Source organism: Pristis pectinata, chromosome 2 (genome assembly GCF_009764475.1).
Source record: "Pristis pectinata isolate sPriPec2 chromosome 2, sPriPec2.1.pri, whole genome shotgun sequence".
NCBI classification, from domain to species: Eukaryota; Metazoa; Chordata; class Chondrichthyes; order Rhinopristiformes; family Pristidae; genus Pristis; species Pristis pectinata.
Window position 1 is genome coordinate 39,341,276 of NC_067406.1, and position 19,028 is coordinate 39,360,303.

Here is a 19,028-nt window from a genome sequence, read left to right on the forward strand (position 1 = left end):
GCAGACAATATGGGAAACTATTTAACTGGGGGGAGGGGGAATTATGATGTTATTAGGCAGGAACTTGGGAGCACAAATTGGGAACAGATGTTCTTGGAAGTGCACAGCAGAAATGTGGAGGCTGTTTAGGGAGTACTTGCATGGGGTTCTGGATAGGTTTGTCCTATTGAGGCAGGGTAAGGATGGTAGAGTGAAGGAACCGTGGTTGACAAGAGACGTAGAATTGTCAAGAGGGAAAAAGCTTACCCAAGGTTTAGAAAGCATGGATCAGACAGGGCTCTGGAGAGTTACAACGTAGCCAGGAGGGAGCTTGAGTGGACATCTGAGAGCTAGAAGGGGGCATGAGAAGGCCTTGAGTTGGATTAAGGAAAATCCCAAGGCATTCTGCACGTGAAGAATAGGAGGATGACTAGAGTGAGGGTAGGACCGATCAGGGATAAGAGGAAACGTGCCTACAGTTGAAAGAGGTAGGGAAGGTCCTTAATGAATACTTTGCTTCAGTATTCACCAGAGAGAGAGACGCTGACGATTGTGAGGATGTCTTATGACAGGCTGATACGCTAGGGCTTGTCGACGTGAGGAAAGAGTATGTGCTGGAACTTTTGAAAACTTTAGGATAGATAAGTCACCAGGGCCAGACAGGACATAAGCAAGCTTATTACGGGAAGTGAGGGAAGAGACTGCTGCGCCTTTGGCAATGATCTTTGCGTCCTCACTGCCACAGGAGTAGTGCCAGATGACTGGAGGGTGGCAAATGTTGCTCCTTTAAGAAAGGGAGTAGGGATAACCCTGGGAATTACAGACCAGTGAGTCTTTCTTCAGTGATGGGAAAATTACTGAAGGTTCTTGGAGATGGGATTTATGGGCATTTGGAGAAGCATAGGCTGATTAGGGACAGTCAGCATAGCTTTGTGAGGGGCAGGTCATGTCTCACCAGACTGATTGAGTTCTTTGAGGACATGACAAAGCACATTAATGAAGGTAGAGCAGTGGATGTAGTGCACATGGATTTTAGTAAGGCGTTTGGTAAGGTCCTTCATGGAAGGCTCATTCAGAAAGTCAGGAGGCATGGGATCAAGGGAAATTTAGATGTGTGGATTCAGAATTGGCTCACCCATAGAAGGCATAGGGTAGTGGTCGATGGAGCGTTTTCTGCCTGGAGGTCTATGACCAGTGGTGTTCCGCAGGGATCTGTTCTGGGACCCCTGCTCTGTGATTTTTATAAATGACTTGGATGAGGATGTGGAAGGGTGATTAAGTAAGTTTGCTGATGATAAAAGTTGGTGGTGTTGTGGATAGTGTAGAAGATTGCTGTAGATTACAACAGGATATTGATAGAATGCAGAGCTGGGCTGAGAAGTGGCAGATGGAGTTCAACCTGGAGAAGTGTGAAGTGATACACTTCAGGAGATTGAATTCGAAGGCAGAATACGAGGTTAATGGCAGGACTCTTAGCAGTATGGAAGAACAGTGGGATCTTGGGGTACACATCCATAGATCCCTCAAGGTTGCCTCGCAGGTCGATAGAGTTGTTAAGGCTCATGGTGTGTTGGCCTTCATTAGTCAGGGTATTGAGTTCAAGAGCCGCAAGGTAATGTTGCAGCTGTATAGAACTCTGGTTAGTCCACACTTGGAGTATTGTGTTCAGTTCTGGTTGCCTCATTATAGGAAGGATGTGGAAGCTTTAGTGAGGGTGCAGAGGAGATTTACCAGGATGCTGCCTGGATTGGAGAGCATGTCTTATGAGGATAGGTTGAGTGAGCTACGGCTTTTCCCTTTGGAGTGGAGGATGAGAGGTGACTTGATAGAGGTGTACAAGGTAATAAGAGGCATAGATTCAGTGGACAGTCAGACTTTTTCCCCAGGGTGAAAATGGCTAACATGAGGGGGCATAATTTTTAAGGTGATTGGGAGGAAGATAAGGGGGATGTCAGAGGTAAGTGTTTTTTTTTTTACACACAAAGTAGTGGGTGCGTGGAACACACTGCCAGCAGAGGTTGTGGGGACATTAAGGACATTTGAGACTCTTAGATAGCCACATGAATGATAAAGAAATGGAGGGGTACGTGGGAGGGAAGGCTTAGATCTTAGAGCAGGATGAAATGTCAGCACAACATTATGGGCTGAAGGGCCTGTACTGTGCTATAATGTTCTTTGTTCCTTCTCCACATCTACAGCCTTTGACATGCATAACATACCATTTTTTTGCAAAGAGCTTTCCACCACCATCCAAGTAAGTCAAATCGTACTTGTCAATGTCCATTCATACCTATCCAAGTGTGAGCCAGGGAATTGCCCACAATGCCTTCTTTTTCCCCCCCACAAATCTGCATCATCACCTGATCTCCCCCAGTCCTCATTTACACATTTGCTTCTGGTAGCATCATCCAAAAATGCAAGTTTCCTTGTGTACTTTGACAATGCCCAGCCTCTTCACTGTGTCTCTATCAAAACGCCTGGGCATAGACACACTTGGTGAAAACAACTGCCCAACTAAACGTCAGGAAGATTGAAGCCACAGTCTTTGATCCACATGACAAACTTGGTTCTCTAGAAACCAACTCCAATCTTCTTGCAAAATCCATCTCAAGCTAAACCAGACTGTTCACAAATTAGGGTATCACACTTGATCAGAACTCATGCACCAACCCAAGTGGCCTACTTTCACCTCTGTAATTGTCTGACCTTCGTTCACCTGCTGCCAAAGCTCATTGCACTCTTCTACCAGTGATACTAACCTTACTACTCTAATTCCCTGTTCTCTCTTGGTCTTTTAAGGCAGTGGAATTACATTTTCCACTTTCCAATCTGTATGAACTGCTACAGAATCCAAAGAATTTTGAAAGATGACCACTACTGCATCCACCATTTCCAGGGCCACTTCCTTTGGTACTCTAGGATGTGGATGTCAGCTTTAAGCCCCATTTCCATCGCGTTATTTCTTTGCTACTTATTTCTTCTAGCTTGCACCATTTTGTTTCATTAATTCTGTACTCTCTGACCCACAATGACCTGCCCATAACAGTAGTATGACTGAAAATAAGCAAGTCCCAAATTTTGCCTTCACTAAGATAACACCTTCCATCGTATTGTGTGACAGTAACACAGTGCTAAACAGGATTGATTCACAAAACTGTAAATACAAGCTATTATGAGCCATCAGCCACGGAACAGTATTTCAGCACAATCTGTAACATCATGGCCCCACACTATAACTACTATCAAGCCAGGAGACCAAGCCACATTCAGTAGAGTTGGCAATTTAAACCTGTAACACACTGCAGCATGTTAAACAGTAGAAGCACTCTGGTATGGGTAAAGTTCAGCTATCACACAATGGTTGTTAAAGCACTATCACATCCAGTCTTGAACAGTGGTGGAGAACAGGCAGGAAAAAAAAAGCACATACATCCTCAGCCATGGCAAGCTCAGCAGCAATTAAGTTCAACAAGTTAAAGAATCTGCAAACATTGGAAAAGTCATGTGGAAGGTCTTCCTCAGCTTCCCCCTTAAGAATCATCTTACAAGTAGCCAATCTTCATCCAAAATTATTCACTCTACACTGTTAAAAAAAATGTTCAAGTCCACTGAACAACACAAAAGCTATAAGCCCACACACACAGTGAGAAAACCAGCTCTGAAACTTAAGGCTTAAACTTAAATGAAGGCAATAACAGAAGTATGAAGGCAGCAGCAACTAAAGAGCACTGCAAAAATAGATTATAAGGTAAGCAGTGGCAGACATTTAGATATTTTACAATTGGCAACAGGTAGATTCAATGAGAAATAAAGGCTGAATGAGAAGATGATCAACAATGCGTAACTAAGGAAGCAAAGAATGGTATCAAATTAAAAGACATACTAGGTTCTGAAAATTAACAACAGACCAGAAGGAAGAGACTTAAAAAAAAAACAGCACAAGGGCAAAAATGGAAAAAATAGAAATGAAAGTCAGCAAGAGTGCATAAGAGGAAAGACAAACATTTCTCCCTTAGAGGATGAGATGGGAATTTGTAAGATTTAGTGTTGGTGCTTAGCTCCCTGGGGCCACACCAGGTATCCTACGACGTTGTGGGAAGCAAGAGAAGAAATTGCTGTGGACCTAGCAGATATTTTCGTAACTTTCTTAGCCATGGATGAGGTATCATAAACTGAAGGATGGCTAATGTTGTGCCTTCATTTAAGAAGGGCTGCAAGGACAGGCCAGGGAACTGCAGGTAGGTGAGCCCTGTAGCAGTGGTGGGAAAGGGATTCTGAGAGAGAGAATTTGTTTGCATTTGGAAAAGCAAAGACTCATTTGGGATAGTCAGCATAGCTTTGTGAGAGAAATCGTGTCTCAAGAATTTGATAGAGCTTTGAGTAAATGTCTACGTGGACTTTAGCAAGGCCTCTGACAAGGTCCTACATGGTAGGCTAATCTGGAAGGTTAGATCACATGGGATCAAGGCTGAGCTAGCCAACTGGATATAAAATTGGATTGGTGGTAAAAGGGTTGTAGTGGAGGGTTGTTTCTCAGATTGGAGGCCTGTGACCAGTGGTATGCTGCAGGAATTAGCACTGGGATCCCTATTGCTGGTTAATGATTTGGATGATAATGTAGCCAGCATGAATAGTAAGTTTGCAGATGATACCAAAATTGGTGGTAGAGTGGACAATGAAGAAAGTTGTCTCTGTTTACAACACAACATTGATCAACTGGGAAAGTAGGCAAAGGAATAGCGGATGGAATTTAACTCTGAAAAGTGCAAAGTGGTGCATTTTGGGAAGTTAAACAAGGCCAAGGTAGAGAAAAGCAGGACCTGGAGTGTTGTTAAGCAGAGACGTCAGGGTATAAGTACATCATTCCTTAAAAGTGGCAACAAAGGTAGACAGGTTGGTGAAGGTGGCATATGGCGTGCTTTCCTTTATTGGCCATGATTCCGAGTACAGGAATCGGGACAGTTGTACAAAACATTGAAACCACACTTGGAGTACTGTGTGCTATAGGATAGATGCGATTAAGTTAGAGAGGGCGCAGAAAAGATTCACAAGGATGTTGCCTAGACTGGAGGGCTTGAGTTATATGGAGCAGATAAGCTGTTAGTTTTCTCTGGAGCAAAGGAGGCAGAGGGTGACCTTCCAAAAGTTTATAAAATCATGAGGGATATAGATAAGGTGGATGGTCAGTCTTTTTCCCAGGATAGGGGAGCACAAAACTAAAGGGTGCAGGTTAATGGAGAGAAAGGAAAAATTTCAAGGAGATCTGAGGGGTAAGTTTTTCCAGAGAGAGGGAGGAATGAGCTGCTAGAGGAGGTAGTAGAGGCAGGTACAATTACATTTAAAAGACAGGTACATGCATAGGAAAGATTTAAAGGGATATGGGCCAAATGCAGGCAACTAAGAGCAACTTAGATAGAGATGAGATAAGATACAAGATAGGCAGTGTGGTTGGCATGAACAAGTTGGGCTGAAGGGCCCATTTCCCTGTTGTGCAACTCTGAATAAGTGGAAAATAAGGAAATAGTAGACAATTTGAACAATGATTCAGGCAGCACAAAAGCATTCCAATAATAGAAGAAAATCTGGGGTCAGAAGGGAGGGAAGAACAATACACATTTATAATTTTTTTTAAAAAGGCAAACTAGTGGAAAATAAGGCTGACAAGTTGGCCTGACCCATTTGCCTGCATCCAGGCATCTTGAAAGAAGTGACGACAAAGACTGAATACACTGGTTTTGATCTTCCAAAATTCCCTGGATTCTGAGAAGATACCAGTGTATTGGAAAACAGCAAATCTAAAGCCAATATTCCAAGAAAGGATTGAGAAGGAAAGTAGGAAACTATAACTCAGTTAAGCTAACATTTATCATTGAAAGAGTGCTGGCATCCACTACTAAGAAACTGGTCACAGAATATTTAGAAAAATCAAAACACAAACAAGTAGAGTCATGTTTTCATAAAAGGGAAATGTTTGACAAATTACTACTGGTCTTTGAAAATGTAACCAGCACAGTGGATAAAGGGAAACAATACACTCCTATAATCCTCTAATTGTTCAGAAATCCCAATATTTCAACATCTGGCTCACCCGGTTCTTTTAACTGTGTTCTCTTTAAACTCAGCAGAGCCCATTCTCCACAGTCATTTTAAACTCAGCAGGGCCCCACTTCCAACATCCCCTTTAAACACACTGGGACCCTACTAGGCCCAATTATCAGGAGTTTTACTGTAAATATAACATTTGGATTTCCAAAAGACATTGGATAAGGTGCCACATGAAAGGTGGTAGAGGCAGGTATGATCATAAAACGTAGAAAGACATTTAGACAAGTACATAGATAGGAAAGGTTAAGGGATATAAACCAAATGCAGGCAAATGAGATTAGCTTAGTTAGGCATCATGGTTGCCATGAATGAGTTGGGCTGAAGGGCCTGTTTCCCTATTGTACAACTCTATGAATAAGTGGAAGGAAATGGTAGAAAATTTAGACAAACATTTTATATCTGACTTCACAATGTGAATTAGACAGCAACACTAAATGCATTCTAATAATAGTATAAAATCTGAGGTCAGAAGGGAGGGAAGAATACATATTTATAATGAAGAAAAAAGCAAACTGGTGGGAAATGTGCCTGACAAATTGGCCTTGCCCAAATGCCTGCATCAAAACACCTTAGAAGTGACCACAAAGACTGAATGCATTGGCTGTGATCTTTCAAAATTCCCCAGATGTATTGCTCATTATGAGCAATACAGTAGGAAATGTACAAGATAAATGAGTCACTTTCAGACTGGCAGGTTGTAACTAGAAGGGTGGCGCAGGGATCAGCACTGGGACCTCTTATTTATAAATATACATTAACTTGGATGAAACAGCCAAGGGCACATTAGACAAATTCACTGAGCACACAAAGGTACATGGTGAAGTTATGAGGAGGATGCAATGAGTCTGCAAAGGGACATACAGTAAGACTCCTCAATGCAACTATTTAGAAATCCTGGTTTGGCAGCTGGCTCATCAGGGGCCTGTTCCCATTCTCCCTTTCCACTTGCCACAGCCCTGTTTGCCGCACTCCCTTTAAACGTAACGAGTTCAATTGAAAATTATAATACTGTGTAATATCTTTAAAAGACGAATTACAAGTGTTGTGGTATTAGTAATATCCAATAGTCCATAAAATCTGGCAGTCTCGTACCAAAATCCAAAACTTACTGGATTATCAGAGTTTTACTGTAAATAGGATAAGCAAGTGAGCAAACATTTAGCAGATTGAGAATACTAGGAAAAATATGGTTATTCATTTTGGAAGGGAGCATAGGAAATATTGGTAAAGTGGAGGGAGATCACAAAATGCTGTGGTACAGAGAGGGTCCTCAAATCTTCTCAAAATGTCCTCAGAAATTACTTTTGGATGTTGTCAGTATCATCTGGCTCAAGACCTCATTATTATCGTGATTGAAAAATGGACAAAAGAATACTGAAAGAGGAAAGGGACAGAAAAGAGATAGATGCAAGGGCAGAGGCCATGGCCGTGGATTGTCAGAAATGCATAAAGCAAGATGCAAATAGCAAGCCTCCATACAAGAAATATGATAATGACCAGATAATGTTTTTGTGATGTTAATTAAAAAATATTTATTGGCCTGGACTCCGAAACCACAAATTTCTCTCTCAACAATACCTCTAAAATTCTACCTTTGCACTAATCATGAGCCATCCTTGCGGTCCAGAGACAGTCTTTCCTAATGGAAACCAAGTGCTTCTCAGCATGCCATTTCCGTGTTTTTCCGGTATTTTTTTTATAGTTTAAATGCAACTATGAATGGGTACATAACCTTGCTCTATCCTGGAGATCTTTGATAGCTTTTGTCCCTGTGCCAATATGGACCCATATGGCACTATAAACTCCACAAACTGTTGTTTTCCTAAATGGGAGTTTGACAGACTATCTTCAGTAAGCTCCCCAATCTTCTGTTATTGTATCCCTAAAGTATATTCACTTCCTCAATTTAAAAATTCATTGAAAGCTCCCCAAGCCTTAATTAATATCCTACTTTAGTCATACTGGTCGACTAAACTTTGTCGCACAATGCAATTTAACTCTCTTGCATGAGTATTTAAGAACCAGCTGTTCATAGGTTTTTTTTTCACAAAAGTTCTTTGCCTTACTGCCTTAGGGAAAACAAGGATAAGGTCTACTAAGATTAAAAACTTATTGTGAGCTTTTCTGATGTTAAAACAGAAGATTTACAAAATTAAATACCTACACCCTTAGAATTACCACTCAAATCTCAATGGCCACATGCTTTTGGCTTCAGAAGACCAAGTTAATTCCTTATTGACTTATCTTTTTTCCCCGCTTTGGATTGTCTCTTTTCAAATTAAAGTTTATAAGAGCACTTGGTTCCTCACATAACATCAATTAACGTTGATTTACTCAATCTCTCACGGTTCGTAGGAGACCTGTTTGTGTCTTTGCTCTTTGTCCATTAGAGTACACCAAACCTTGCCTGGCTTTGCAGTTTTAATAAAACTTCAGGGATACATATTACAAATAGAAAACAAAACATCATGCACCCTTGTACACAAATCGTAATAGTTGAAGTTGATTATTTTTAATTTCACAAGTGCAAAGTCCTTCAAAGTTGATGGCTACATGTAGTTTTAAAGCAGTCTATTACAAAAAGGATGTTAAAACCAATGATAGCATGTAGCACAAATTAAACATAATGCTGCCAGAAACAAGAAACTGATGTTAAAGGAGAGATCCAAAGTAAAAGGACAAAGGGTTAAGATCAGATTTAATAGAGTTTTTAAAAAGTGTTTTTCTCCATCTATCATTTCCTTTGGCTTCGCAGTCATTTTGAGAGGCCATCAATTTAAAAGGATCACTCTGAAAATACAGAGACCAGAAAATAAAATATTTACTTTTCAGAATTAGTGGAGCAAGTTGCCAAAATAATTAAAAGAAAGTTGAAAAAAATACTTGGAACAGTTAATTATAGATTTTATGATTGCTTCAATTCCTTGTGCCTCCAAGTAGCATCCACAGGCATGATGGCTTCCTTCTATACTGTAAACTTTCAAGGATAGGACATAAATGAGCAAGTCTAGAGAAGCCTATATAAAAAATAATCCCGCTGTTCTCAGCTGAACCAAAAGGCTAAAGAAGAAATACTCTAATAAGAATAGGAAGGAAATGAGAATTGTAGTAGCAAGTCACATTGTAAAATTAACCAATCCCTGTGGGTATGCAGAAATATTTGACATGCAGTCAATCCATCTACTAGTTTAAGGAGATAGTAATTATCACTAACACTGGACCAGTAATTAAGAATACTGCAATTGTTCTGACAGTGGCAACTTGGTTCACATGTTGGCACTCAAGGATGGGTCAGAGGTTTGTGAGCATGATGTCAAGTACATGGGAATTGCCTGGTGGGGTTCAGCAGCCGCACTCCCTATCCAGCCCCCTTCCTCCCTTCTTCCCCCCAAAATATCCATCTTCCCCAGATATACAAAGTCAATCTTGCTCAGAATATTATTTCATTATATTATACTTACAAAGTAAAGTTTTCACTCAAGTAACATCACCAAACACAGACATTATTAGTCTTGTACATTAGTGTAACTTTGGAGAGGACAAAATGAGTGCTGCACTTAGAGGCATTACAATGATTGCAGTTCAAACAATCTTATGAAAAATATATTTGATGGACACGACATGTATAATATAAATGGGAGTTCTTATTTCCTTTCCCAATGTAGTAGAAATAATCTTCACAACTTTTATCAATTAAAAGATTCTTGAAGAACACTTGTTTCTACTGTAATGTCATTTTTCTCAATTGATCAACTGCAAGTTTTTCACCCAACAAGTACTTAGATAAATGTCAAAAAACTGCAGATGCTGAAAATCTGAATAAATACAAAAAAACTGGAAACACTCAACAGATCAGGCAGCATCTGTGGAATGAGAAACACTTACTATTTCAGGTTGGAAACTCATCATCACAACTGGAGGACAGAAAATGTGTTAATTTTAAGTTTGAGAGAGGGCAGTGGGGAGATGGATCGGACAAAGTTAAACTCTCTGATAGGGTGAGGCCAGGGCTGTCATGGGGATAAGTCGTAGATATCAAACAGTCAATGGGTTGGGGGGGGGGGGGGGGGGGGGTGGAGAGAGACAGTTGGAAAGATGGAAAATAACCAAGTTGTGAAATGAGGGTAGATGGAGATTGTGAATACCAAGGAATGTAAAAAGTTGTGAAATGCAGGGCTGCAGGTTATGCCCATCAAATCAAGCTACGTTAGAGAGAAAAACTGAATCAGTATTACAGGTGGCTTATAACCGAAATGGCCATTTTTGATACAGAGAAAGCAAGTTACCTGAAGTTGTACAATTCGATATGGAGTCTGGAAAGTTGCAACACATCCATACAGAAGACGTGGTGCTGTTCCTCAAGCTTATGTTGGGCCTCAGTGTAATAGTGCAGGAGGCCACAGACATGTCAGAGTGGGAGTAGGATGGAGAATTAAACTGGCAGTTAAGAGGGAACTCTGAGTCACTGCTGCAGACTGGTTCTCCAAAGTCCACTGCATTCCGTGTTTCCAATGCAGTCTCCTCTACACCGAAGAAACCAAACACAGATTTGGTAAACACTTTGTGGAATACCTGCATTCAGCTCGCAGGGGTGACTCAGAGTTCCCCGTTGCCTGCCAACAACTTTCATTCTCCATCCCACTCTGTCGGTGGCCTCCTGCACCATTATTATAACAAGGCCCAACAGTAAGCTCAAGAAGCAGCACCCATCTTCTGTATGGGTACATTGCAGCCTTCTGGGCTCAACTGAATTCCATAACTTCATGTAACTCACTTTCTCTCTCTGTAATAGAACTGACCATTTTTGCTGTAGGTCATCCATTTGTAATATGAGCTTTGCCTTTCCTCTCTTTTTTGTTCCTTAGTTTGAGTTCTAATTGCCTTCATCTCATAATTTATGTTCATTTTCTCTCTCACTGCTGCTAATTACCCATCAGCCAGGCAACCATGGAAACTTATCCCACAGCAACTCTCATCTCACATGATTCAAGATACTCCCTTTCTCCTATCCACTGCTTGCCACTTTTTCTGCAATTTCACACCAGTTTGTTTTCTCTCTTTTCCAGTTCTGATGAAACCTGGAATGCAAACACTGGCACTCTTCCCACAAATGCTGCCAGACCTGCTGGCTGTTTCAGCATTTTCTATTTTGTTACAATGCTAAGTATGATTAGAGGCTAGGGACAATATTCCAGGGTGCAGAATTAATAGTCCCCATTTTAAAGCTGCAGATTCTGTCCAAATTATATTATTATAAATTCCTACCAAAGTATTTATAATAGGAACTGCTGTATAAACTTGTCAAATTGCAATTAAACCTTCCTTCCAGCTATGATGCTACTCAAATGGGAAAAGGTAGACCTTCAACAAGTTTACATTAATGAGAGTTCCATAATCAATGACAATGCATCAGGGATAAACTTGATATGAAGCAACCCAGATGAAATATTTTAAAGATATCGTTAAGTTGCAAAATACAGGTTAATCTGGAAACTGAGAAGTCATTTTTATTAGGGTTAATCTCATTATTTCTGCTGCAGATGAAAAACCAAAATGCTAACATGCCACCATAATACTGCAAGCTTACATTTTTACAAAGGTACTTCCTTCTTAAAATAAAGATACCATTTTTGATGAAGTCAACCCAACAGAGGAACTAAACCACAGATGTTTACAGACAGGAAAGATTGGAGATTTTTTAAAAATCTACTGCACCTGATAAAGAACCTAAATAAATACCACATTCCCAGCAGTGTGACATCACAGTGACAAAATGACTTCACAAAGCTCTCAACTGATTTTCAAATTACAAACGTGATTGTCTTGTTAACAAATATTTTAAATAGTTTAAGTTATAACCAGTAATGCCAAACTTTGTGTACAGTGCAGTACAGATCCATTCAAGATAAAGCTTTACTTAAAACCAAGATTATTAATAGCAAAATGTACCTGTAATATAACTTAAAAAATGCTCCTATATTAATATTCATTGAGCATCAATTGAGCATCAAACACGTTTCCAGACTGTCAAATAACTGGATCTTTAAAATTCACAGCTCCAACAATGATCATTAGTTGTTTTTTTGGCTTCATAATGATATAAAAGATGGGAAGTTATAACAAGTTAGAACAAAGTTGTGTACGTTTAAAAGGGTTTAAATATTTCACATGCTTGCATTAGTAAACTAATTTTCACTATCGCCCGTACACCCTTTGCGCAAATGGAATTGAAACTGGGAAATTTTATTAAAAGAGAACGTCAGTACAATATTAAAATTCAATCTCCATTCTTTGATTTCCAACGTTAACGTACGCTAGGTTAACGTATATTAAAAAGCTGTAAGACATACACCAACCCTTATGCTCATCTCAAACATTCATTGTATAGAAAGTGTTTTGTTTTAGTCCATCTCGGTCAGACAAATAAGTAGAGCTGGCCTGAGCGGGAGGAGCTAAGTTCCGAGGTAATGACCGTATAACAACACAGTCCAACCCAGTCCGGCCACACCAACACATCACTTAAGATTAAAAAAAAGAGAATGAGTGGCCTTGCCATGTCCTACCTGCTCCGGCTCTAGTTCCGCAGCCTTTCTCTTTCTGCTAACTATTTTTCTCGCCATGATATGGGAGGGAAAGTCTTTGAATCCACATGGAGGTAGAGTTAATAAGCAGTTAAGTGGGCTAGGCCTCTGGGAGGGAGCGCGGTTGGAAATTATTTAACTGTTTTCTACATATAAAGCCCACCCCTTGCAGGCAGTTGCTGCTGTGATGATTTCAGAGCGGTAATTATCAAGCACCGTGTGCTGAAACAGTCAGCGCACCGACCGGGAAGCTGGGGTCAGACAGTCAGCGCACCGACCGACGCTCCCGGCACCGTGCGCACTCCTTAGTCTTCCGGCCGCCCAGCGGTCCCGTCACTGTGCGCGGTCGATAGTCTTCCGGCCGCCCAGCGGTCCCGTCACTGTGCGCGGTCGATAGTCTTCCGGCCGCCCAGCGGTCCCGTCACTGAGCGCGGTCGATTGCGTTCCGGCCGCCCAGCCGTCCCATCACTGTGCGCGGTCGGTAGTGTTCCGGCCGCCCTTCGCCGTCAGTTCCGCCGAGATTGTGCGAACTGGATGCCGCTCTGCTGTGCGTGTTGTGTTCCCCGCTGGGATTTGTTCCACTAGTTTGATGGGTTAGATACATGGCAGTGTTCTCTCTGCACTCATCCATCATACAACATCATAAGTCTTAAATTTGTCCCTCAAAATGAGAAGCAAAAAGATTATAAATGCTGGAAATCTGAAATAAAACAAAAAAAATCATTGGAAACATTCAACAACTCAGGCGACGTCTGTGACTAGAGAACTCGAGTTAGTGTAATCGGTTGATGGCTTGTGATCACAGCAAATATACAAATTAGGAAAGCTGGTTACTTCTCATTTTTCTTTTTTCACTTTTCCTTGGAGCAGACTCGATGGGCCGAATGGCCTACTTCTGCTCCCTTGTCTTGTGATCCTGTGAAATTGTTTAATGTTGGGCCCTGACGGCTGTAATGTGCTTGGTTCTAAGAAGACGTGTTGTTTCTGAAGCTTACGTATTGGAACATTTAAGTAGTCAAAGATATTTTATCACAGTTATGATGTAGATATAAAATGGAGATGAATTTCTGAATTGAAGGGGAATGCTCCACAGTCCCTCCCAGATTATACAGTTATTGGTATATTATTGTCACTTGTAGCCAAATAAGGCCAAGTTGGTGCTGCTTCCTGCATTTCTCTTTGAGTTGTTGTATGTGAAGATCTTGTCCACTATGTCTTAAGAGAGACCTGCTGAATATTTCCACCATTTTCTGTTTCTTTTTCAGATTTCCAGCATTTGCCATTTTTTGATTTTTCCTCTCTCTACTGATGCTGCCTGATTTGCTGAATTACAGCATTCACCGTCTAATTTCATATTTTCTCCATCTGCATTATTTTAGATCCCCCAGTTCACTGTTTTTTCGACACTCATCTTCTCTGTTCTCACTCACTTCCTTCTGTTTATATTTCCTTCAGACAAATCAGCTGTGACCAACAAACATTTGTTATCCTCTTTCAGTGAGCTCCACCATCATTTGTGTCATTGGTCTCCACCTTATCACAGATACTACTTTTTTTTTCTCAGTCCCTCCCTGTCCTCTGCAACATAAAATCTATTTGATTTCTAACTTTCCTACTGTGTCTTTCTTAAGAAATGTTGCATGACCTGCTGAGTATTTCTGATATTTTCTGTTTTAATCCCTCAATGAATCAAGGACATCTCCTCCTAACTGAGCCAGGATGTGAAACTCCTCCTCTGATCTGAAACAAATACAATGATGACAAATGGCCTTCGATTAGTTTGGGAAAGTTCTGATCCACAGAGATCAACTTTCAGCCCCTAGCTGAGTGAAAACGAGAGACACTTCCTTCTACCTGCTTCACATCTCATCCCAGCGTGCACAGAATCAATTAGCAACTTCCTCCAAATTTCAACTCTCAAGAAGCTTTGGACTTCATCTAGGCTGACCTGTCCACTTCAGTGAGCTGACCCACTTCCAGCTTCACTTAGAGCCAGTAAGCAATCATACTGTCCAGCTGAAAAGGACTATGATGCTGGAGGAACTCAGCAGGCCAGGTAACATCCATGGAGAAAAGCAGGCAGTCAACATTACAGCTAAGGACCCTTCTTCAGGACTGAAGATAGGAAAAGGGGAAGCCCAGTATATAGGAGGGAAAAGCAGAGTAGTGATAGGTGGACAAAGGAGGGGAGGGGAGGTGGGGTGGGCATAGGGTGGTGATAGGTAGATGCAGGTAAGAGATAGTGATAGGCAGGAGGAGGGGAGAGCAGATCCACCAAAGCAAGGAAGGTCACATGGCTGTGGAACTGAGTCTGAGTGAGCACATGGTTGAGGAGCCAGAGAGCAGAAGAGATCACAGAGGTGGAGCAGTGAGAGAGGGACTCACAAAGCTCCCGTCGAAGAGAGGAAGAAAACTTCTTCAAAGTGGGCAACTGTCCAGCTGGGCTGACTGATCGAAAAGCATTCTTAGGCAGTCTCTCATGATCAAGAAGAACTAACCAACTCCAGCTTGTGGGATCTGAAATGACTGTGCCAGAAATCGTCAGATTCTAGTGCTTGATGGAATGGGCAGGTGGATTGTTTGGGAAGTTGTGCACACCTTCTGCTGTTTGCACTTGGCCTTTCCATGCTCCATTTGTAGAGACAATGTGTTCATAACCTTCATGGATGCTTGTCCTCCATTTTTGCCTGTCAGGGACTTTGGATTCGTCCCTGAGGATGTAATGCTATACCGAGGATGTTCTTGAAGCCTTCTCTCTCTCTTGTGGAAACCTCTAGCCATCGTGGGATAGAGTGCCTGTTTCGGGAGTCTGACATCAGACGTGTAGACAATATGCCTACTGGAACTGGTTCAGCATGATCAGACTGTCAAATCTGGGGAGGTTGGCCTGTGAGTGGACAAAGGTATCCTGCCAATGAATATGAAGGATTTTGCAAAGATAATGAGTGTGGTACTTTTTTTTCAGTGTTTTGAGGTATCCACTGTAACTTGTCCATGAGTCAGAAGGGTATAGATCACTTCTGCTCCTTTGTGTTGGATTTAAGGTCATGGTTTTTGAACAATCTGGAGGCATGAGTCAATTTTGCCATTGAAATCTGTCCTTGCTGAGGGGCATCTCCAGAGATAATGGAAATTCATCCTTGTTTTCCAGGATTGTGTCATGGAATTTGATTGTTGGAGGTAATGCAGTGCAGTGCAGAGGTGAAGTGTCTCTAAGTTCACCTGCCATGATCTCTTCTTCCTAAATGAGGGACACCAGGCCGTGAATTTGAGATATTTTCCCACTATCTTTTAATGCATTGGTTGAGATTTTATCTGTTCATCATAATTCACATCTGTTCTGGTTTCTCCACCAGCAAATGCAGAGACTGGATTAATGAGATTGGTCAGGTGATACTAATTAATCAAGAACTCAAGGTGTGGATGCCGTGGCAAGGCAAAGGTTAAGACAAGGTACAAGCAGAGATGGTTTGCAGACAGAGAGTAGTCACCCCTGGTGAGCAAGATCCTTTAGAGCATAGCTCCTCTTTGCACAGCTTGGGACCCAAGGCCATCTGGCATACCAGGACAAGATAAGGATGCAAACGAAGGATGCAAGGCACACAATAACTATTGGGCAATTACTTTACTAACTCTAAGGTATTATCGGCCATTAACTTGTAGCTTGTATTGGTTACTAACACCTTTATTAGTGGAAGGTGATTGTTTTTTTAAGTATGCAAATGAAGGATTCTAAGGTGACTAAATATTTTAATTGGTCGACATCTTGGAAGGACACAATTGGAAGGATATGAGAAGGACATATAGGTAATATCCATTGGAAGCATTTACCAGTTAAATAGTCTGAAAAATGGTAGTCATAATGAAACACAGTTTCCACTTTTTCGGTTTATCAATGTAGGCATCTTATCATGAATCTAAATTTCCTCAAAGTTGGCAGCTCACATTACTTGGCATTAATTGTTACTCCTTCCTATATTAAAGATGGATGAGCTCAAGTCTGCACGCCTCAACAGTGCGCACGCCTGGAGCGGCGCCGGGTGACGTAACTGAGCGGGGCGGCGATTGGAGCTGGGCGCCGCTCACGTGACGTGCGCGATGACGTCAATCGCCAGCGGGTAAGATGGCGTCCTGCAATGAAGCAGGAAATAATGTCAAATTTGTCTAGTTTCAAAACAAAAAGTGGTTTGTGTTTGGGACATCGCAGCGAACGTTCCTGGGGATAGAAAACCCGCGGGTAAGCATCGGTCCATTTCGAGTGAGCTTTAGTCATTGGGTTCTGGGGGAGACCAGCCTTTAACCCTGTCGGTTAAAGGGACCCAGTCACTAGTGGAAGGGGAGAAGTAAACTTCAACCTGCAGACTGTAAACACTCGGACCAGGTCCTGAAACCCAGCGGCAGCCCGTTGCTCGGGCTTCTGACACCCTCTCAGCACGGCAGCGTCCCAGCACTGAGGCTGCTGCTGTTGTTGATTGGGATATGAGGCCCTTCGAATCGCCCCGTTGACACTTCGCGCATCATTTTATCAGTTAACACCAAAGAGATTAATGGGTTTAGGTTTAAATCTCGATCACTTTGGGTTATCATGTCCTAAATGTCACGTTTTATTTGTACACCCTGACCGTCTGGATTGCCTGAAATACGTAAGTTTTCTATTTTTTTTCATCTGGTTTTTAAATCAAGTATATTATTGTGGTCATTGGGAATGAAACAAATGATGAATCATAGTAGAATGAACGTTTCCAACAAAATAACACTTTTAGTTGCTAGAAAAAGTATTTCGATTGTCTTTTTAATGGTTTTCCATTCAAAGTTTTGTTTTGTAGATTACTGCAGTAGGAAAAGTTTTCTTTACTTTAATTATATCATGGTTATTCCATATACAACTGAATTTTAATTTTTTTTCCTGAGTCTTCCAGTTTCTTTGTAAATATTCTTTGAGTGGGAAATAAATGTTAATCTCACTGTAGGTCATAAATCTTTATCAGGTCTCTGCCAGGAAATACTGACAATTTGGATCTCTAACAGTTTGCCAGCTATTTGTGCCTGGATTTAAAAATCTCATATTAAGGTACTGTGAGCCACAGTTCCCTTTGCAACAGGATTTCACCATTAGTTTGTATCTTCAGAGGAAGGTGTTGAAAAGGGAGAGGAGGCTGTCTCTCTGCATGTGTTTCTTTGCCTTTTTCATCACATTTTAACCTCTTATTTACTTTTGTTTCCTCTTGGTTTTCAATTTTACTTGGATTTTTATTTATTCTTTACCTTTCTGTTTTTTCTTGGTTCTTTGGTACCAGCACAAAACATTTTCTTGTACTTTCATTGTGGTTCGGTCCCCATGCTGAAAGCTTAAAAATACCAGTGACGTTACATGAATTATAGGAGAGGACCACACAACAAGGCAGTGAAATCACCAGGTTCAGGAATTGGATGACTATTGACATTTTCAACATACCATGTTCATGCTGTTGTTGGCCTGTTATGATCTGTATAATGGAAAGTAGTTGAGGTGTAACATTGTCAATGAAACAGTTGTAACCATACACCAGTTTGAGTTTGCAGTTAGTTTGACGTCGCTGATTATTGAACTTATTACCTCAATAGGAAACACTTTAGAATTGAGGCAATTCATAGTGTAATTAATATTCTTTCCATTGTCAAGAATGTGAAGTAAGGAAATAAAGTTTTGATGGTGTGTGTTATCTAGGAACTCCATGCAAAAAAATGATATATGCATTGCAGATCTATGGTTTAAAACAATGACCGAAGTGAACAAAAGGGTTTGTAAGATGCCATAAAGTTTACAAACTCATAAGATGCATCTCAGTACTTTATGGAAGTGTCAATCAAAACTTTTTTCCTCCAAATAACTCGTTTGTTTCTTTTGTACCATACCACAAATGGAAAAAAGAATAATGATGTAAAATGCAAATTGTATAGTTTGTGAATTAATAGAGCATTTAAGGCAGAATGATCAAAGACAGAACAGATACAGAATTCATACTGTGAAATCAAAAGTGAAAGATAATTCACTTATGCTTGTTGGGGATATTAACCTTTTATGTAAATACTATTTCTCAAATATAAAAGTTGCATGAATCCAGAGGCTCAGTAATTTTATCAATGTGCAACAGAAATTGCCAGAACAATGCAAACACTTCAAAAGCATTAGCTGTAAAGCACTTGGGGATGTACATTGGTTTATTACTGTTACATGTACCACAGTACAGTGAAAAAACTTTGTTTTGCATGCTATCCATACAAATCATTTCATCACATCAGTGCATTGAGGTAGCACAAGGGGAAAAACAATAACAGAATGCAGAATAAAGTGTAACAGCTACAGAGAAAGTGTAGTACAGG

General features: G+C 40.9%; 2 protein-coding genes across 4 annotated transcripts in view; one reads left to right on the forward strand and one right to left on the reverse strand.

Moving 5' to 3' along the window:
* Positions 1–13,214, reverse strand: part of dcaf12 (DDB1 and CUL4 associated factor 12) — a 77,850-nt gene extending 64,636 nt beyond the window's left edge. The window contains exon 1 of the mRNA XM_052041662.1: positions 12,648–13,214. Within this exon, the coding sequence (XP_051897622.1) occupies positions 12,648–12,704 (57 nt within the window). The 5' untranslated portion in view covers positions 12,705–13,214. The remainder of the gene's footprint in view (positions 1–12,647) is intronic.
* Positions 13,215–16,105: 2,891 nt separating this feature from the next.
* The window catches only part of ubap1 (ubiquitin associated protein 1), a 34,527-nt gene continuing 31,604 nt past the window's right edge, over positions 16,106–19,028 (forward strand). For 2 of the 3 annotated variants that reach the window (XM_052041631.1, XM_052041649.1), the window contains exon 1: positions 16,771–16,902. The gene's annotated coding sequence lies outside the window, so the exon portion shown is untranslated. Of the gene's footprint in view, positions 16,162–16,649; positions 16,903–19,028 lie in introns of those variants that run through there. The other variant, XM_052041640.1, reaches the window with a different exon arrangement.